At 40.0% G+C, this 22,762-nt stretch overlaps 1 protein-coding gene across 8 annotated transcripts in view; it reads right to left on the reverse strand.

Annotated features, from left to right (window-relative positions):
- LOC106968428 (cytidine monophosphate-N-acetylneuraminic acid hydroxylase) overlaps positions 1-22,762 on the reverse strand; it is a 140,565-nt gene that overhangs the window by 16,661 nt on the left and 101,142 nt on the right. For all 8 annotated transcript variants that reach the window (XR_003414348.2, XM_053223217.1, XM_015064780.3 and 5 more), the window contains 5 exons: positions 21,772-21,919; positions 21,378-21,459; positions 19,594-19,731; positions 17,118-17,253; positions 276-416 (listed from right to left, as the gene is read on the reverse strand). Coding sequence is in view for 7 of the 8 variants with exons in the window: in XM_053223217.1 (XP_053079192.1) it covers positions 276-416; positions 17,118-17,253; positions 19,594-19,731; positions 21,378-21,459; positions 21,772-21,919 (645 nt within the window). In the remaining variant the exon portion in view is untranslated. The remainder of the gene's footprint in view (positions 1-275; positions 417-17,117; positions 17,254-19,593; positions 19,732-21,377; positions 21,460-21,771; positions 21,920-22,762) is intronic.

Below are 22,762 nucleotides of genomic sequence, written 5' to 3' on the forward strand. Positions count from 1 at the left end.
TGTTACGTCGCATGAGAAACCTACGGGAAAACTCAATCTTTTCCCCCTTAGATCTGAAAGATACTTAATGGTTTATTTAAACAGTAAGACTTCCGTTTCTAAAGGTGACGTGTGGATCTGATTCCATGAGAATCTCAGCATGCCAGTCAACAAAGACTTAATATTCCTACAAACGAGGACCTGTCAAAAGGCCACAGGTATGCTCTTTATTTTCTCACAAAATTGAAAACCATTCGTAAACCATCCTTAAGTCTCTATAAAGACTCAAACCAAACCTGTCTGTTGGGTCCTTTAGCATCCGACTCAGATCGAGAGTGGCTCCAGGCCGTGGGGTCCATGTTACCACATCAGAGTTTTTCTTGATAAGACTGTTGAGTTCATTTGGGTCATTTTTGATGTTTGTTTCCTTAATATACCTGTGAAAATAAGAGCATGCTTATGTAAGAAAGCAATTAATTCTCAGATGCACAGTCTGAGTAGCACGATGCTAGAATTTTTTTGTCTCTTCATTCCCACTTACCAATAACTTACCGCATGGAAAAATAGACTATACTTGGCCTAATGTCCCTAATTAGGGAAGAATTATTAGTCCAAGAAGTTGTACTTATACTTTGTCTTTAAGTATAATCATATGGTGATTGGATGTAAAAAGACCGACTATTTTTAACAGGTGGGAATAGCACACGCTTGTATTTGATATTAACTAAACGTACAGATGACGAAGTATTATTCGAGAGGAATAATACTAAGCACTGACCATGAACTAGTCGACTTTACCTTCACAGCTCTAATGAGACAGCTACCATTCATGCTCTCACCGTAGAGAGAAGGGGACTAAGGCTTTGAAAGGCCAGGTGACTTGCCCGAGGTCACCCCCCTGGACGGCAGTGCCCACCCGGCTGTCCACCACACCGCACAGTCAGGAGGCCACAGGAAGGAGCTTCTCCCCCAATTTGGGATCCAAGTCTGAAAAGTCACCACTCGTCATGTGTGGTTATACGCGAGAAGACGGCCAGCTGCGAACCAGGAAGCCAGCACTCACTCTACACTGAATCTGCAACTTGATGTTGGACTTTCCAGCCTCCTGAGAAATGAACCTCAGTTGTAGAGCACACACAACTTCAGTCATAGCCCTTCCTGACACCTAGCTTCTCACTGTGCTACCAAGCCGAGCCGACCATCTCCCAAATTTAATTCCAAACCACAATATTTCTGGAAATCACCATTTCAGGGTCATATGGGAAGGTGGTGGTGGGGCTGGGGCAGAGAAGGGGCGATCCAGAGAAAAAGGATTTGTCCCTGTGTTTCACCTGACATGGTTTATATAGACGGACATTTCTATTAAAGGGAATTTAACCTCCTTGAGCTACAACCCGCTCAACTAGACTGGATACAGAATTTTAGTCAGACAAATACAAAACATATGTAAGCACCTGGATTTCTACAGCACCAGGGGACTTACATCACCTTATGACCCTGGAATCCATTCGGCAGATGTGAGTGAAAACATCACTCCACCCACAGATGCGAGTAGCTTTTCCCTTCCCACTGGCATTAATGAACCTCCAGCAGGGTAGAACTCACGTCAAAGCAGTTGCCACCATTCTGTCTTTTCTTACGACCTCTAGTCTCAAGATGGTTCACTGCCTGGTCTGCCTCCCATCTCGTCTCCAAACCACGATACTGTCAGATTACTCTTCCTAAAACACAATGTGTGGTGTTCACAAAATTCTGTCACTTCCTGATGCTTCCCTGTCTCCCTCTCTAAAATAATAATAAAATCAATGCTGAGGTGCTGCCCTCTGAGGGGTACCGCGAGCACTGAGAGCAACATTTGTCCATTACTTACACACAGAAGAGTGGCTTGCCATTACTTTAAAAGGCAGCATCTTAAGTAGCCAAGTGTCCTGTAATCAAGTATGCACGGCATCCGGTTCTTCTCCACGTTCTTGGAATTCAGTCTCCTTAACGCCTCTTGAATCTGAATTCCCTTCTAACTCCCCACTGTCACTCACCATCCCCGCCTAGATTATTGTCATGGTTCTCAAACTGGTCTCTAGGATCAGTATTGGCCTTTCCCTTCCCACTGCACAGACACATGACCTAACTCCCCCTCTGATCACATCGCTGTTCCTCATCAGACTCTTTTATTGGGCTCCTCATGCCTTCAAGATAAAAATCCAAGCCACTTGCCGTGGAAGACACAAGGCTGGTCACTGTGTGGCTTTCTGGTTTCTCCCACCACGCCTCACGTAGCTTCCTTAGTCCCCTGTACTGAGCTCTGTCATCTCAGCATCTTGCTGTCTTTTCCGGTCAGTGTCTACTCCTACTTCGAAACTGACCCTCACCGTCTCACCCGGTACTCATTTTCTGACCCCCACTGCCTCCTAAACACACAGGTGTCCTATGCTTTTCGTGCTGTATCATGATGGGTTTTCTCTTCCAGGAGACGATCGCTCAGAACACAATCATTTATCTCTGCTTTTTCAGTACCTAGACCAGTGCTGCTCAGTAAATGATAAATGAATGCATAATGAACAGTACTGATCAAAGGAAATGACTTTTTAATCTTAGGTCAGTCTTTACAGAAAGATCAGGAAGATATGGGGTCGCTATATAATTCCACAAGAAGGTGGGAAGAATGGAAACACATCTGCGATAGGATGTATGAAACACAGCAAATAGGACGTGATTAAACATGTGCCGATAGTTCCTCCGAGAACACGGAATGTTCAAGTGAGAACAGTCATGTTTTAATGATGACACAAATGAAGCCTAGAAAAGTCAAATAATTACTTCTAACTAATGATAGAGGGAAGACCTAAATTCCACGTGCATGATTTCTTCCATGGTGCTGTGCTGCCTGTAACGGAGGAGAAATCACAGCTGGTCCCTACGGGATTACTGTTATGAAAACTCATCTTGAGGACTGGTTTCTTTATTATCCAACAGATTTACAATAAATTTATAATTCTGTAATATCCAGCAAACTGGTACCATGACACATGCATTGCCTGTCTGCACACGTCTTTTGTTCACAGAATGCTCCCGGTAGGGAGGACAAAGAGACTCGTCACAAAGCAGACGGTGCTCGTAGTTGCTCATGAAAACAATATTGCAGTGAGAGGCTGAGTCACTGCATGTACTAAGGATAAAATAAGGTTTATATATAATTACAGAATCTTACAAAAGCAAAATTAATCTATAAGGTAGCAGCATTTGAAATAAAACTGTGCTTCCAAAACGACAACATGGATAAGTTATATATATTGTTTTTCCAAGGGGTTATGGGTGCCATAAAATGTGCAACCTGGGGGTGCCTGGGTGGTTCAGTCAGTTAAGCGTCCGACTTCGGCTCAGGTCATGATCTCACGGTCCATGAGTTCGAGCCCCGCGTCGGGCTCTGTGCTGACAGCTCAGAGCCTGGAGCCTGTTTCAGATTCTGTGTCTCCCTCTCTCTCTGCCCCTCCCCTGTTCGTGCTCTGTCTCTCTCTGTCTCAAAAATAAATAAACATTAAAAAAAATGTGCAACCTGACTGTATCACAAACATGACTCAAACAAATACGTGAGTTTTAACTACCACGGCTGAAGGTGTTAGGAATAACTATTTGCTTTGTTTGTTTTTTAATTAAAAAAAATCAATTTACATTCAGTATTTTTACTTTTTGAGAATGGCTCTGTGAATTTTAACCCATGTACAGATGTGAGCAACCGCCACCGCAATCAGTATACAGAGCGGTCTTATCACCCCTCAAAACTCTCTCGGGTTGCCCCGTTTCAGTCAAACGCTCCCCCCTAGTCCAACCCCTGGCAACCGCTGATCTGTTCTCCACCCCTATAGTTTTGCCTTTTCCAGAATGCCTTATCAACAGAATCATACAAGATGTCAACTTTTGAGACCGACTTTCTCCACTTAGTATGATGCCTTTGAGATTCATCCATGTTGTTGTGTGTTATCAGTCTTTTCTTTGCAGTGTATTCTGTGATGTAGACATCGTGGTCTGTTTAGCCATTCACCTGTGAATGATATTTGAGTTGACTTCGTAATCATGAATAGAGCTGCTATTAATATCTGGGTACAGCTTGGGTGTGAATAAAAGTTTAATTTTTTTAGGCCAAATACCCAGGAATGGAATTTCTGGGTCATGTGATAAATGCATGTTGAAAGAAACAGCCAAACAGTTTTCCAGAAGGCTGGGCCAGTTGGACTTCCCAACAGCCATCTGTGAAAGCCCCGTGGCTCTGCATCCTTACCATAACTGGCTACTGTCCATTTTCAAAAGTTTGTTATTTCACTGTGGTTTTAACCCGTATTTCCTAATGGCTAATGATACGAGCACATCATTTCTTATGTTGATTTGCTTCTATATAGCTTCTTTGATGAAGTATCCGTTCAAATGTTGCATCCACATATTATTGTTTCCTGACATTGGTTTCTGAGAGTTCATTATAGATTCTGGATACACGTTGTTAGTCAGATATTTGATTTGCAAATATTTACTCATGGTCTTTAGTGTATCTTTCACAGAGAAAGATTTTTTAATTTTGATGAAGTCCAATATATTAAACTTTTCTCTATGGATTGTTTTTGGTGTTATATATAAGAAGTCTTTGCCTAACTCATGGTCATGAAGATTTTCTCCTGCCTTTTCCTCTAAAAGTTTCATAGTTTTACATTTACATTTAGGTCTATGATATCCTTTGACTTATTGTTTTGGTATACAATGTGGGGTCTTAATCGAGATTCACTGTTTGCATGTCAATGTCCAATTGCTCTATTAATATTTACCGAAAAACTCTCTCTTTTCTGTTGAATTGTTTTTGCACCTTTGTCAAAAATCAACAGTTATATTTGTGTGGATCTATTTCTGGACTCTCTTCTCTGCTCCACTGATCCATGTGTTTATCCCTTCATCAGTCTCATGCTATCTTGATTACTGTAGCTTTACAGCAAGTCTTAAAAGTGGGCAGCGTGAGCCCTCCAAATTTATTCTTTTTCAAAATTGTTTTGGCTGTTCTAGTTCCTTTGCTTTTCCTTATAAATTTTATAGTTAGCTTGTCTGTATGTACAAAAAATTCTGTCAGGATTTTGATGGGTACTGCACTGAACCTACAGATTCATTGAGAGATAATTAGTGACTATAACAACACACTCTTAACCAATAAATCACAAAATTACAAGGCAAATGAGAAAATACTTAGTGATAAAATGAAAACAAAAATACAAAATACAAAACCCATGAAATGTAGTAAAGGCTGTGCTCGGAGGAAAATTGATAGCTCTGACATCTGTATTTAAAAAGAAGATCAGTAGAGAGAATCGATGAAACCAAAAGTTGGCTCTTTGAAAAGATCAAAAAAATTGACAAATCTTTATTAGACAAAGAATAAAAGAAGACACAGATAACTAAAATCATAAAGAGAAACACTACTACTGACCTTACAGAAAGAACTATAAGATAACACTATGAACAACTGAACACCAACAAATCAAATAACTTAGGTGAAATGGGAAAATTCCTAGGAACACACACAACTGAAGAAGAAAATAGACAACATCCTCATTCTCGAACTCTCCCCTCAACATAGAAAGAAACACTTCCTAATTCACTCTATGAGGTCAGTATTACCCTGATACCAAAGGCAGGTAGGTGACGGGATTAAAACTTCCAGCCGTAAAGTAAGTAAGTCATGCAGATGAGAAGTACAGCATAGGCACTACAGCCACTAATATCATAATAATGTTTTATGGTGACAGATGGTAACTACACTTATCTTGGTGAGCAGTGAGTGATGTATAGAATTATCAAATCACTATGTTGTACACCTGAAACTAATATGTCAACTTTTTCAAAAATAAAAAAAAAAGTTGTTAAAGATGTTACAACAAAAGAAAATTACAGACTGATATCCCTTATGAACACAGATGCAAAAATCCTCAACAAAATACCAGCAAACAATATCCAACAGCATACTAAACTGATTATACCCCATGACCAGGTAGGATTTATCACAGAAATGCAAGGGTGGTTCAGCATAAGGCAATCAGTAAGTGTATTTTACCACATTAGTAGAATAAAGGAAAAAAGCACACAATCATCTCAATCGATGCAGAAGACGGATTTTACAAAATTCAATACCCTTTCATGATAAAAAACACTCAGGAAACTAGGAATAAAAGCAAACCTCAACATGATAAATGGTATTTGTGAAAAACCTATAGCTAACAACATGCTTAATGGTGAAAGAATGAAAGCTTCCCCCTAGGAACAGGAACAAGACAAGGATGCTTGCTTTTACTACTGCTATTAAAAATAGTACTCTAAGTTCTAGTGAAAGAAATTAGTCAAGGAAAAGAAATAAAAGACGTCTAACTGGAAAAAAAAGAAGTAAAACTTTATTTGCAAATGACATGACCCTATCTATAGAAAACCAAAGAATACACAAGAAAGCTAATAAAATTAATAAGAAAATTTAGTAAAGTTGCAAGGTAAGGGCGCCTGGGTGGCTCAGTTGGTTGGGCAACCAACTTTGGCTCAGGTCATGATCTCACAGCTCGTGGGTTCGAGCCTCGTGTCAGGCTCTGTGCTGACAGCTCAGAGCCTGGAGCCTGCTTCAGATTCTGTGTCTCCTTCTCTCTCTCTGCCCTTCCCCAACTTGTGCTCTCTCTGTCTCTCTCTCAAAAATAAATAAACAATAAAAAAAATTTTTTTAAGTTGCAAGGTATAAGGTCAACAAACAAAAATCAGTTGCGCTTCTGTAAACCAGCAAAGAACAACCAAAAAAGGAAATTAAGAAAACAATTCCATTTACAATAACATCCCAAAGAATAAAATACCTGGGAATAAATTTAATCGAAGGGGTAAAAGATTTGTACACTGAAAACTACAAAACACTGCTGAAAGAAATTAAGAAGAACTCAATAAAAGACCTCCTATATTCACAGATTTGAAGAGTTATTATTTTTAAGATATCAATACTCCTCAAAACAATCAGCCTTTTTTGCAGAAATGGGATAGTTGACTGGAATGGAACTGATTCTCAAATTCATATGGAAATACAAGGGTCCCTGAATAGCTGAAACAATTTTGGAAAAGACAAAGTTGGAGGACCAACACCTTGCTACAAAGCTAGAAAAACCAAAACAGTGTGACACTGGCTTAAAAATAGACATATAGACCAATATAATAGAATTAAGAGTCCAGAAATGAACATCGAATACCCCTATGGGTAACTGATTTTTGACAAGGGTGCCCATATCTTTCAACACAGAGAGAACTGTCCAGAGACAACTGGATTTCCACAGGCAAAAAAGATTAATTCAGACCCTTACCTCACACCATATACAAAAATTGACTCAAAGTTGATTAACAACCTAAATATAAAGGTTAAAAACCATCAAACTTTTCAAATAAAACATATGAATAAATTTCTGTGACCTTGGATTTGGCAATGTATTCTTAGATATGACACCAAAAGCATAAGCAATGAAAGAAAAATCAACAGATTTGATTTCATATTGATGAAGAACTTTTGTACATCAAAGGTTATTATCAAGAAAGTGAAAACAGAGTCTGTAGAGAGTGGAAGAAAATATCTGCAAATAACACACCTGATAAGGGATTAATACCCATATAATATTTAAACGCTCCTACAATTCAATCATGATAGCCCAATTTAAAAATGAGCAAAATGTCATAGACTCTAAAGTTCTTTCTTGTCTAGCAAGAAAGCAGACACAGGATTAAAATGTGAGAGATGGCTAATGTCCGGGAAAAACCAAGAGTCCCAAATAAGGGTCCTTGCTCCATTTTTATTAGGATCAGAAGGCTTACAAACATGGTGATGGACGTGCACAGACAGACAATGAAACTGTGAACATTAACTCATGGGCATGAGGGAAAGGGGGTCTTGAAGATATTCAGGGTTTAGGGGTTTGGGTTAATACAAAACAAAATCCTGGCACCAGGTGGCTGGGTAGAAGGTTGCTTACAGGGGACATGAGACACCACCTCTGTTTATCTTAGCTAGCCTAGGGGATGAGACAGATGGGACACATGACCTCAGGGTTAACAAGGCACCTTTTCTTTTGTTAATCATCTCTGATCTGGGCAGCTTCACCGGCAGTGCAGCAGTCTACAGTCCTATTTACTTGTTTACCTAATTTGGTCCTTTCCTCCTCTGAAAGCAGCTTTCTGCTACAGCACTAAATTGGGGGGTGCTTTCACCCTGAATACCTAATCTTGCTTACCTCATATACCTTTGTATGGGGGCCTTTGCCCTCCTCTACTCTATCTTGGGGGCCTAATCTTGTTTACCCAGGCTTGGGTGTGAGCATCCTATGGCTTTGTAATTCTTTATGCCTATTAACCCATCAGTGCAGGCTCAAGGAATTCCTAAGCTTATTTCCCATAGCAAAGGGGTGCCTGGCTGGCTCAGTTGGTTAAGCTTCTGACTTTGGCTCAGGTCATGATCTCGCAGTTCAGAAGTTTGAGCCCCAGGTCGGGCTTTGTGCTGACAACTCAGAGCCTGGAGCCTGCTTCAGATTCTGTGTTTCCCTTTCTCTGCCCCTCCCCCACTCACACTTGCTTTCTCTCTCTCTCTCTCTCTCTCTCTCTCTCTCTCTCTCTCTCTCTCAGAAATAAACTTTAAAAAATGAGCAAAGAACTTGAATAGATGTTTATGCAAAGAAAATATATAAATAGTTAATAAGCACATGAAAAATGATCAACATTAGTCATTAGGGAAATGCAACACAAAGCTATAATGAGTTACCATTTTACACCTGCTAGAATAGATATAATCCAAAAAATGGAACTAAGTGTTGGCAAGTGGAGAAACTGGAACCCTTGCACCTTGCTAGTGAGAACATGAAATGTTGCAACCACTATGGAAAATAGTTTGGGACTTTCTTTTTTGGCTTAAGTTTATTATTTTGAGAAAGGAGGGGAGGGGCAGAGATGGAGAGAGAATCCCAAGCAGGCTCCACTGATGGCACAGAGCCTAATGCGAGGCTCAATCCCACCAACCATGAGATCATGACCTGAGCTGAAATCAAGAGTGGGACGCTTAACCAACTAGACACCAGGCATCCCCAGTTTGGTAGGTTCTTTAAAGTTAAACATAGAATTACCATAGGATCCAGCAATTTCAGTCCTAGGTATATATCCCAAAAAATTGAAAATAGGAACTCAGATACTTGTATACCACTGTTCATTGAATCATTATTCACAATAGTCAAAAGTTGGACACAACTCACTTGTCCAACAGAAGAACGGATAAACAAAATGTGGTGTATCCACACAACAGAATATTATTCAACCATAAAAAAGAATGAAATTCTCATACAACTGGGAAGAACTTTAAAGCCATTACGCAAAGTGAAATAAGCTAGACAAAAAAGACAAATATTTTATAATTTTTCTTATAAGAAATATCCACAATAGGCAAATTCACAGAGACAAAAAGTAGATTAGATTTTATCAGAAATGGAGGGAAGGGTAAAGGGAGAGTTACTGCTTGATGGGTGGGGTTTCTGTTTGAGATGAAAAAACAAGTTTTAGAATAGACAGTAGTGATGATTGCATAACACTGTGAATGTAATTAATGCCACTGAATTGCACATTTAAAAATGGTGTAAATGCCAAATTTCATTATATATAGTTTACCCCCCCCCCAAATTATACTGCATCATTACCAAGAAGGGCTTCCACCAGGAATGCAATATTGGTTTAACATATGAAAGCCAATCATTAATAGACTAGAATATAATCATCTCAGTAGACACAGAGAAGGCATTTGACATATCATTTGACATTTAAATTAACATATTCATTTAAATATCCATTAAACTATATTTGTAAACTGAATTCTGAAGTTGGTGCTTTCTAAAAACTTTTCTAAGTTAGCACATGTTTACGATAATGTAAAAGCCGTCATCATCATATTGCACTGTTCTTAATGCAAGATGGTTCTATTGACAGATGAAGTATCCCCGAGGGTAAGATGCTTAAAAATATTGCATTTAACAATTAGGATTAGTGATTGGCACTATAGAAACGTACTTAGGGGCACCTGGGTGGCTCTGTCAGTTAAGCATCCCGACTCTTGGTTTCAGCTCGGGTCACGATCTCACAGTTTATGAGATGGAGGCCCACGCCCAGCTTTGCACTGACAGCACGGAGCCTGATTGGGATTCTCTCTCTCCCTCTCTCTCTCTTCCCCTCCCTCCCTCCCTCCCTCCCTCCCTCCCTCTCTTTCCGTCTCTAAATAAATAAATAAATACATACATAAATAAATAAGAAAGAACTATACTTAAGAATATTTTAAAATTTTGTCCTTGATCTTCCCATGTTTATTTCTCTACCACAAGAAGTTTAGCTAACCTCCACATTCTCATATAGATACAAAAAATACATGAAAAAGTTTTTTTCCTTGTGATGAGAACTTGTAGGGTTTACTGTCTTAGGAACTTTCGAGCATTCTGTACAGCAGTGTTAACTATAGTTGTGTTAAAGATTACATCCTCATGACTTACTCATAACTGGAAATTTGCACCTTTGACTATCTCTATCACATGCTCCAACCCCAAGCCCTGCGTCTCTCTACTAACTGCAACTCTGAAGTCTTTTTATAGGGTTTGGGTTTGGGTGGCCTTTTTTTCTTTTTTTTTTTTTAGATTTGACATATAAGTAAGATAATATGGTATTTATCTTTTTCTGTCTGACTTATTTCACTTAACATAACGTCCTCAAGGTTCATCCAATGTTGTAACAAATAGCAAGTTTTCCATCTTTCGTATGGCTGCATAATATTCTATTGGTATTCCATAATACCACATTTTCTTTATCCATTCAACCACTGTTGGACACTTAGGTTACCTCCTGTTTGGTTTGGGCTATTATAAATAATGCTGCAATGAAATTGGAGGTGCATTTCTTTTCAAGTTAGTGCTTTCATTTTCTTTAAATAAATACCCAGACGTGGAATTGCTAGATCATACAGTCTTTCTATTTTTTATTTTTTTAAGGAACCTCCATACTGTTTTCCATGGTGGCTGCACTAATTTACGTTCTATTAACAGTGCTAAGGGTTCTTTCTCCACATCCTCTCCAACACTTATTTTTTTGTGGTTCTGATAATAGTCATTCTGATAGGTGTGCAGTAATATTTCCTTGTGGTTTTGATTTGCATTTCCCTGATGCCTAGTGATATTGAGCACCTTTTCACATACCTGTTGCCCATCCGAATGTCTTCTTTGGAAAAATGTCTGTTCAGGTCCTTTACTTGTTTTGAAATTGGATTATTTTCTGCTGTTGAGTTGTAGGACTTCTTTATATATTTTGGGTATTATCCCCTTATGAAATCTATGGTTTGCAAATACTTTCTCTTGCTCCATAGGTTGCCTTTTCATTTTGCATATGACTTCCTTTGCTGCGCAAAAGCTTTTTAAATATAGTCCCATTTGTTTATTTTTGCTTTTGTTGTCCTTGCTTTATGTTGTCAAATCCAAAAATCATCTCCAAGCCCCATGTCAAGGAGGTTACTGCCTATGTTTTCTTCTAGGAGTTTTATGGTCTCAGGTCTTACATGTAACTCTTTAATATATTTTGAATTAATTTTCGTGAATGGTGTCACACAGGGGTCTAGTTTCATTCTTTTACATGTGACTATCCAATTTTACCAGGACCGTTTAATGAAGAGTGTCTTTTCCCCAGTGAATATTCTTAGCTCCCTTGTCAAAATGTTTATTTCTCAGGTGTTGATTCTGTTCCACTGGCCTATGTGTCTGTTTTTAATGCCAATACCATACTGTTTTGATTACTGTAGCTTTATAATATAGCTTGGAATCAGGAAGTATGATGTCTCTTGCTTTGTTCTTCTTTTTAAGGGCTGCTTTGGATATTTGGGGTCTTTTGTGGGTCCGTACAAATATTAGGATTATTTTTTCTATGTCTGTAAAAAATGCCTGTGGAATCTTGATAGGGATGACACTGGGTAGTATGGACACTTTAACAATATTAATTCCTCCAATCCATGAACACAGATTATCTTTCCATTTATTTGTATCTTCTTTGATTTCTTTCATCAACGTGTTATACTTTCAGTGTAGAGATCTTTCACCTCCTTGCCTAAATTTACTCTTAAATATTTTATTATTTTCAGTGCTATTGATAGTGTTTAATGTCTTTTTCAGATAATTTGTCATTAGTATACAAAAACCCTGATTTTGTATGTTCATTTTGTATCCTGCAGCTTAACTGAATTTGTTGATCCCATTGAGTTTTTGATGACATTTCTTTGTATGATTTAAACATTTTTTAAATGTTTTATTTATTCTTGAGAGACAGCATGAGCGAGGAAGGGGCAGAGAGAGAGAGAGAGGGACACAGAATCCGAAGCAGACTCCAGGCTCTGAGCTGTCAGTACAGAGCCCAACATGGGGCTCCAACTCACAAACTGTGAGATCATGACCTGAGCCGAAGTTGGATGCTCAACTGACTGAGCCACCCGGGAGCCCCTGTGTGATTTTTATAGTTGCTGCTCTGGGGATTGTAATTAACATACTTAACTTTCCAGTCTACTTAAAAATGTTGTAGCGCTTATGGTAGAATGTCAAAAACTTTCCACTACACAGGGCCCTTTATGTTAGTGTTGTCTTATGTATCACACCGGCATACATTGAAAATCCCATCAGACCATGTTATAATTGTTGCTTTCAACTGGTTAACATTTTTTTTAAAGAACTTAGGAAAAAATGTCTTAATGAGCAGACAGTTATTACCATTTCTGTAGCTCTCTCTCTCATTCTTGAAATTCCAAGTTTCTCTTTAGTACCATCTTCCTTTCCTCTAAAGAACTTTCTGTAGCATTTTCTTTTCATGTTTATTCATTTTTTCATAGAGAGAGAGAGATAGTGTGAGCAGGAAAGGGACAGACAGAGTGGGAGACACAGAATCTGAAGCAGGCTCCAGGCTCTGAGCTGTCAGCACAGAGCCCCATGTGGGGCTCAAACCCAGGAACTTGGAGATCATGACTTGAGCCAAAGTCAGACGCTCAACCGACTGAGCCACCCAGGTGCCCCTCTTTAGCATTTCTTTTAAAGTAGGTCTGCTGGTAATGAATTGTCTTCATTTTGGATCATCTGAAAATGTCTTTATTTTACCTTCATTTCTGAAGGGTATTTTCACTGGATATAGTCTGGGTTGACAGGTCTTTTCTTTAAGCACCTTAAAAATGCTTTTCTACTACCTGCTGGTTTCTGTGGTTTATGATTAGGAACCCACAGTTACTTGAATGTTCCTCTATGTTTAAAGCATTATTTTTCTCTGCCTGAATTTCTGTTTTTCCACAAGTACAGACCATCTCCTTCCCCTTCCGATCCAACCCAAGTCTGGAGGGCAACTCCATTCTTAACTTCTCAGGTAGGGATGCCTTTGTGGGTGCCATCAGGAAAAGTCTTTCCTTCTCAAATTTAGCTTAAAGATTAAGACACTTAAAATGTCCATTACCTTGTCTGGTTCCTCTTCTGTGGTCACACCTTAGACTACAAGATCAGCTCAAAGGATGTCATTTATCTGCATTCAGGCCACAAGCTTTGACATGAAACGTGTTTATTTAAGCCAAATAAGGAAATGCTCTGTTCTTCTCCTTCTTTTTTAACTGGAGCTTCTACAATACTTCATCGCTGGCCTGGCTTTCACAACTTTCCACGGTGTCGTGTGGCAAATATTGCCACTGAGGTGATACTGTTTACCTGAGTGACCGTAACTAAGAATATGTAAGCAGTAGAATAACCCGTTTTAATCTTCTTCAACATACTCTCTTGGACTTAGAAATGCTTTCTCTTTGTGTCTTTGAACCTATGTCCACCATTGTCCAAGACAGTGAGTTATGTGACAATATGGCAAGCATTACCACAGTCCAGTCTCTCAGTCCTCAGGTATTTCCATGTGGCGTGACAGCTGTGGATGACAGCAGGTTCTCTTCCCCACCCCTTTCTCCATTACCTTAAGGAACAGATAACCTTTAGCTGGTAGGCACAGCGGTTGTGAAACTGTTGAAGTAGTTCTGTGTCAGCTGGTTAAAAACTGCTTCTCTGAGTTCCTGAGTGTCTCCTTTGCTACCCTGAGACCTCCTGGCTCTCTCTCTCAGTTCCATCAATTAGAAGATTAAAGCTTGTGGGAGCGGAGCCTTCAGGACCTGATCCAGCATTAACTGGTGTGTGTTCTGATGGCTATCCCGGTTCTTAACTACATTGAATCTTAGCGCCATTTAAGTGAAATCTTTGTGCTATGTCCACCATAGTAAGTACTGGGAAGTTTGTTTTGGTTACATTAACTGCTGGCCATGTAGTTCTATACCAAGATTGAGTGTGAGACAGAGTTATCTACTGATCACTCTATTTTCTTTAGAAAACTAAAGAATTTAGGGAAAACCTGAGGGGAGTTTCTGAGGGCCATCAACTGCCAGCAGTATTGGAGATGCTCATTCCCTTGGTTCTGTGTAAGTTTCACTCGACATCGACAACCCTTCCCTGGTTCCCTAAGTCCTTCATTTGCTGTCTACCTCCGTTAATTCAACTCATGTCTATCCTCTGTCCCTCAGATTAAACATGCATCAATAGGGCTAATAGATGGGCATGTCTCCTGTGTTACCAAAGGCTCCTAAATTTCATTCCTACTTTGGCGCTGTTTCTTGTGATAAGATTGCTTTTGACATACGCATTTTTAAAAGGTGTGTATGTTTATACATGAACACATTCTTTGAATTTATATCGAGGCTTATCCAGAGATTCCAAAAGATTTCTTATAAGGGCTATGCTCCTTCAAAGTAAGAAGTTCTTAGGGAAAAAAGTACATCTGGGTTTCTTTTTAAGTTTAAAAACATAACTGATATAGCTGCTTAGTGGGGAAGCACAGTAACATTTCAAGTACATGGACCTTCCTTATAGAAAACACAATTGAGGACTAGAAAAATAAACAGTATTTCTCTAGCCACAGTAATTACAGTACTTCTCAATGGGACACATCTTGATCAGAGTACATCTCAATTCAAATACTAACTTTTCATCAAGAAACTGTATCAACATTTAAATTTCATAATACTTACGGTTGAAAGAGTAGATTCTCTTGTTCAAGTTATTCCAAACATGCTTAAAAGATTTTCAGTAAGTGAATCAAGCACCAAAAATATTTTTTCATGTAATACTCACATGTACGTTGATAAAACTGCTTCATCTTTCTTGGGAAGAACTGATTTGACTTTGAAGCAAAATGGATTTGTTTTCAAACTACCCAAGTTTATTGCCCAAGTTTAGTAAATTCAGTAACTCTTGGGTAAACTCATTAGTATTGACACTGAATTCAAAGAGGGTAATGCATAAATTGAAAAGCAGTGGCAAATTATAAACAGTAACAAAGCACTGTTCAAATTTGGTTTGTAATTTTTGTAGTTTATATACTCCTGCCAATTGCAAATAACGTCTTCTGCATATTGATTCATGTTAGAAAATGTGTAAAATCATTATTGAATTGTATTAGAAAAAGATTCAATTTCAATATAACATTCAACCTGTATGACTAAACCACAAATACATGTTTCCTCTCCCTGGAGCTTTAAATGTAGCTTGTTCATATGCAGTATAATATCAGAGAAATGTTAGTCATGATGACAGATTCTGTCTATGATTCCTGAACGTTTGGCAAGCATTCTTTTTGTTTCAGGAAAAATTTGCACTTTTTTTTTTTTTAAGTAGGCTTCACACTCAACGTGAGGCTTGAACTCGTGTTCAAACGTGTCCCTATTTTCCTTAAGATCTTTTCCTTAAGCTAGAAAAATACGTTAAATATATTGTAACATAGTGACTAGTTCAATCGAATTTCCAAGTACAATGAACACAAGTATCGCTGTGAAACGAGCTCTCTACGTAACATATTCAACAAAACACATTACAACACCGTATCGGTGCATAGAAAAAAATAATTCAAACCCAATCGATCCATCAACGCCAACTTCTGTAATCCTCAACTGCACCAAGGCCTCTTTAAAAGTGCTCATAGCCACGTGTGGCGGGTAGTTACTATATTGGACAACTCAGCCCTAGCAGCTCCAATCGATGTCTCAAAGGACATTAATGATCTCGCAAATGTTTAGTTGAACTTTTAGGAATTCATAGGAAATTTTGGACGTTTCCTTCTTATCAAAGGGTCTATGTTTTGAGAGAAAAGAAAAAGCATTTCTCCAGCTCAGGCATCTGGTAGTAGTCAAGTTCCCAGGAGGACAATCCGATCTAAAGACAGCGGTTAAGATGCACGAAAAACAATGTTCCTTAAATCTGAAAGCCCCCTGGGATAGATATTCCTATTTGAGAGAAAGTTTATTAAAAGTCAGTTGCTGACTCTTTCAAAGATGACCTGGTATCAAAGTGACTATAACAAGTGAATTTTGCGCAAGACCCAGTACTGACACGAATGACTATCATTCTTGCACCGTTAAACTGAAGACCCAACATTTAAATAACATTCTCAAAGAAACTCCACCGACCTCCAAAAACACAGTTGAAAAACCAGACCAAGAGTTATAGTCGCCAACCATTTCGCATACCCCAGAATGAGAAGGGAGCTTCAATGTGATGGGGACACGATTCTCTACTCTGGGCCGCCGCGTGGTGAAGAGAAGAGAGCTTTGGCACCAGGCGTGCCAGAGTTCACTTCTCAACTCCAGCGTTTCCAACAGCCCGGCTGTGCAAGTCCCATGCCTCTGAGTTGGATTCCCTATCGCAAAAATGGTGTAATAGTACCGACCCCACAGCATCCCTGGGAAGATGGATTCGAATGGCGTGGCTAAAAGTCCTAGGTTAGTTCCTGGCATGTACTCAGCCCACAGCCGTTGCCTTCACCCTTTCCAGGATCCTTTCAGAGACAATCTCTCTGAATGGATTCTAGCTGCCAAGCACAGCTTTTATTCATGCTCTGTGTTCTCAGGCAGCCTATGAAGCAAGTTCTAGACTGCTCCTACTCACTCATTCCCATTCCCTGTTGATTCCCAGCTAAACAACTCATCCAGCATACATTAACTTAGGCATAAAAATGTGGTACCAAACGTCCAGCCATACTTGTCTGATGGGTGAGATTCCACAAAATACCCAGCAAAGGGGCAATAAATTCGGGGTTGTAGGTCCTTCACCAGCCGGGCCTTGTAGTTCAAGAGCTTCTTCCTCTCTGCTTTAATGAATTGGGCTTTCCATTCCTCTGCAATGACAGGGCTTGGGTTAGAATCTCCCCAGTTCAGAAATCACAGAAAAACGGAAGTTCTGGTAAAGCAGAACTCTTTCTGGAGATAAAATTGATAGACTAACACGGAACAGAACAAAGCTCTGTGTCATGAGTGAAAAGTGCTCTCTGCCCCCAAACACTTTACTTTGAAAATTTCAACTTATTACTAGGAAAATGTTACCAAACCAGCCAAAGACACTGAACTCTCTCCTTGTCTATGGCAACTCACTGGGACCCTAGCTGAAGACAAAGGGCAGCATGCATGGCTGTCCTTTGTGTGCATGCACATTCTAAGGGTGCTGTAATTCCTGTATGTGTTAACCCTTTTCTAACATGGACATGACTTTATAATTTTGGTAGATTATAAAAGCAACGTGTGTCCCTCATACTCCGGCAGGTGCACAGCGGTTGACAGCATGAATGCTGGAGTCAGTTAAGACTGAGGATGAAAACACAGCTCCCCCAGGTGCATTAAGTCTATTCCCTCTTCTGTGAGTGGGTCGTCACCCCTACCCCACAGGTTGTTTTCTCTGTTCACTCGCTCACTCACCCATCCAATTTTTTTAATGAGAACCTACTGCGTGCCAGACAGTTCTAGGTGCTGAGAGTCCAGTGGTGAAAAGATAAAGCAGGCCCCTGCTCTCATGGAGTATTTATTCTAGTGAGAGAAGCAAATAATGAACAAGGACATAAATAAGGTCATTTCAAAGGGCGATGAGCTAGGAAGAAAGTAAACCAGGACAAGGGGCAGAGTGGCTGGGGTAGAGGGGCATTGTCAGACAGAGCCGTTGGCGAAGGTGACATTGGAGTCATAAAACCCAGACACAGACACAGAAGGCGCTGACACGTGATCAGGGGCAAAAGAACTCCAGGGGGTCGAAAGGGCAAATACAAAGGCCCAGGGCAGGAACGCACTTGGTGTATTGAGACTGGGGAATGAATGATAGGTCGGTGTGGACTGATCTATAGCAAGCAACGGGAGACAGGCAGGAAAGGAAGCAGGGGAATCAGGCAGGGCCAGAGCATGCAGGGCACCGCATCAGGGAGTTGTTCCTATTGTTATCACTACTGAATTTGGTAAACATAGATAAGGACACAGAGAAATGAGTTACCCATAACCCAGACGTACCAGCACTCGTATACTCCAGACCTTTTTAGAAATGGGTGCATGTATTCATTCACATACACATACACATGTTCACACGGGAATGGGATCATTCTAGCTAACCTTTAATGGGCATATTTTGCCTCCCCAGTTAACTCCCTAAGACAGGCACCTTCCTCTCTCACGCGGTTTTGCACCCTGGTGGGCAGTGAATACAGACCTATGGAAGAAAGGAAGGAACCGAACAGAAGCTTTCTTCAGACTGCAAGTAATATTTCTGCCGCATTGCTAGAGATCATGTACCAAACGTTAATTTACTAAGTAGACATATATTGCACACTTACAGTGTCAGCATTGAGGATACCACTTACACACTTTCTCCCATCCCAACCCAGTACCACCCCTGGACTCAGAGCAGAAGAGGCCTTGCCTTGGACCCTACGCTTTTCTCCCCCTAGGTTTGAGACAGAGTTGACATATAACATTGTAGAAGTGTAAGGTATGCAACGTGAGGATCTGATACGCGTCTGTATTGCAAAATGATGATCACAAGGAGGTTAGTTAACACCTCCGTCACCTCACATAATTACCATTTTGTGTGTTCGGCGAAAACCTCTGGGACCTTTTCTCCCAGCAACTTTTCAGTGTATAAAACGACACTGTTAACGATCATCACCACGCCGCACGCTACATCCTCAGAATTCACTCCTCTTATAACTGGAAGTGTGGACCTTTGACCGACATCTCCCCATGGCCCCTGCTCCCTAACCCCCGCAACGTCACCTGTAGTGACGGCACTCCTCCCGTGTAAGAGCATTCCGCGGGGCCTAGGGGACACGCCTACGTCAAGTGGCACACACTCTGCTCTGAACTACCTCCCAAGAACATTGAAGTCTGGATTACCAATGTTGGACCTTTCCTGCTCTGCTCTATGTTCTACACCATGAATCAAAATGATCCAAATGATTTTTTTCTTGACTATTCCTCAGATGTACCCTAATAGCCTTAATGTTTCTTTCATGCTCCATCATCATATTTTGAGCTGGAAACGTTAGTTTGTCTGTGTGTGCTTTGCAAGTCTGGTTTCCCAGTAAGACTGTAAACTTCTTGTGGGGAGTTTAACCATATCTTAATTATCTTTGTGTTTATTCTCACAGCATTTAACAAAGCACCATGCCTCTCTTTGGCATCGCTCTGATATAAAATATTACCGGTAAATTTTCCACCACTGAAAGTCATTGGAAAGCCTGATGCTCCTCCAGCAAAATCACTCATCATTAGAGCAACCTTCTCAGGCAACCTTCCCCCATTGGGTCTGGTGCAGTCCACTGTATTAAGTATCTTATGACCTGTGGAAAAATAAAGTGGGATGGGTTTTCAGGGTGAAATCTTGAACATCATACAGTTTGAATTCCCAAGCCAACAAAGTCTCCCATGTATGTCTGTTTAATGTGACTCATTTGATCAGAGAAGAATTACTTCTATCCAAGGAAAAAGGTGAGGAAGATTTGAAAACCTAAAATCTTCAATAGCATTTTTGTTTTTACGTTTCAAGCGAATAAATTCATCCTATTTGATTTTATTTGGTGGGTTCTGGATGTCCCATGAAGACAATTAGCTTGATTTCACTCCAGGATCACAGACAGATTACTTCCTCAGTCAATTATCTCTAGATGTTGAGCCCAAAGAATGCAGAGGAAGTGTGATGGGATCAACAGAAATCTCAACCTTCCACAAATTCCATTCGATGATTGTTAGGGCAGTAAAGCCATCTTCCCACATGAAAGGCAGAAGTGCATGATTAGATTACATGATAATATTTCAACAGATAATAAGACATTTATCAGAATGGCTAAAATAAAAAACACAAGAGGGGTGCCTGGCTGGCTCAGTTGGAGAAGCATGTGGCTCATGATCTTGGTGTTATGAGTTCGAGCCCCATGCCAAGTGTAGAGATTATAAACTTATAACATGTAAGTTTATATAAATGAATAAACTTAGACACACACACACACACACACACACACACACACAAAACCATAAGTGTTGGCGAGGATTTGGAGAAAGGGGAACCCTCCTGTGCTGTTGGTGGGAATGCAAAGTAGTGTAGCCATTGTGGAAAACAGTACAAGGGCTCCTTAAAAAGCTAAAAATAGAATTACTTTATTATCCAGTAACAGCACTACTGGATATGTACCCCCAAAATACAAAAAAAAAACACTAATTCAAAGGGATACATGCACCCCTATGTTTATTGCAGCATTATCTACAATAGCCAAACTATGGAAGCAGCCCAAATGCCCATCGACTCATGAATGTGTAACATACAGTGGAATATTATTCAGCCATAAAAAAAGAATGAAATTTTGCCATTTGCAATGATGGATGGAGCTAGAGAGTATAATGCTAGGCAAAATAAGTCAATCAGAGAAAGACAAATACCATATTACTTAATTCATATGTGGAATTTAAGAAACAGAACAAATGAGCAAAGGAAAAGAGAGAGAGAGAGAAACCAAGAAACAGACTCTTAACTATAGAGAACAAACCTGGTTACCAGAGGGGAGATGGGTGGGAGGATGGGTGAAATGGGTGATGGGAATTAAGGAGCGCACCTGTGTTGAGTATAGGGTGATGGATGGAAGTGTTGAATCACTAAATTCTGCACCTGAAGCTAATATAACACTGTATGTTAACTGCACTGGAATTAAAATCTCAAAACGTAAGACATTCAATAAAGGCAGTTTGAAGAAATTACTATATGCAATATACAGAATATCTGTTGCCTTCTGAAAAAGCTTTGCACCTCTCACTACATGGACAACATTACTGGTAATACGTTCTTTGGAAAGATTATCTGAGTGATAGCACACCGGTCTAAGGCAAGGACAGAATACATTTTATTCCATGGGAAATGAAGATAGTAGAAGATGGTTATCATTCTTCCTTCCAGGAGCATTTTTCTCTTTCGTTATTGATGAGGGCAAGAAAGTACCTTTATACTCCACAATAATGCAAGTGTCCATCTCAGGATGAACGCCATCCATCAAGATCATGAATCGAAGATTTTTGTCTACCTGGAATTTAACAATAAAAGCAACAACTGTGTATGCCAGTTTGGCTTCTAATTCAGTATTCGAGAAAGCTGTCACCTCCTCTGGAAAGAAATCTCCTTCATCCGAAACTAGATTATTATCCTGTACTATGGAGTTACACCATTGGTAAATGGGGGAAAAAATGTCTTAGCTCAAATAAAGGCGGTATGTACAGAACGCTATGCACAGACAAAAATCGGCTATTGTTTCTTTAATCTTCAAGTGACCTCCTCACCTAAAATTCAACCCAGAAAGCATAACCGGGAAGTATAGAAAAAAACGCAGATATCTGACCTGCTGCCATATTCCGAATGGCACTATATTGATATTGGTCAACTGGACACCGCTCTGATTCAGATTCCAAAATACAGGTCTTTCCGTGTTTCCAACATAAATGGGAATATCCGGTCTTCTCGCAGCCAGTTCCTTCAGTGTGGGGTAACTAGGATCAGAAGGATGGAAAGGTTGAAAGGTGACAAGATCACCTAGTACAAGAGACAGTTTGCTCCTTAAACCAACATGTTGATCAAGAAGAAATTGAGGGGTGCCTGGGTGGCTCGGTCGGTTAAGCTCCTGACTTCAGCTCAGGTCATGATCTCACGGTTCGTGAGTTCGAGCCTCACGTCAGGCTCTGTGCTGACACCTCAGAGCCTGGAGCCTGCTTCCGATTCTGTGTCTTCCTTGCTCTCTGCCCTTCCCCTGCTCATGCTCTGTCTCTGTCTCTCAAAAATAAATAAACATTTAAAAAAAATTTAAAGAAAAGAAATTGAAAACACAGACTCTCATCAGAGTCCAAAAGAAGGGCTTTTTTTCCTCAAAGCTGAGTATAAAGGTGAGGGGCATTTCCTACAAGATTCCTTTTTCCTTGTCAGAACAGACCATACCCCGTGGCACGTGTATCAACCAGGTGGGCAAATTCTATCTGCTACATGAATGCTGTGGGTAGTTCTAACTGAAGGTAGAAGGTGGAAAAAGTCATGCTGAAGAGGTTGCTGGTAGGGGAAGACCTCTGTGATTTTCTTTTTTTTTCTCATTCCCCACGTGGCAGCTCCCAGTAAGAGAAAGGCCTGGTCCACAAGACAAGGAGACCCTGGGGCAGTTTTTCAACTTTCAAATGTTGTTAGCCACACCTCAGTATATAGAATAAGTTCTTTGTCCCCACAGGGAGTCCGTTTCCAGTTGGACAAGAGAGTCAAATTTAGAGTAGAGGAAAACGACATTCAACATTGGTGGTGATCCCGACTCAGTTCACCATGAACCGTCCAAGTAGCTCTCGAACACCTAC

Source organism: Acinonyx jubatus, chromosome B2 (assembly GCF_027475565.1).
Source record: "Acinonyx jubatus isolate Ajub_Pintada_27869175 chromosome B2, VMU_Ajub_asm_v1.0, whole genome shotgun sequence".
Taxonomy (NCBI): domain Eukaryota; kingdom Metazoa; phylum Chordata; class Mammalia; order Carnivora; family Felidae; genus Acinonyx; species Acinonyx jubatus.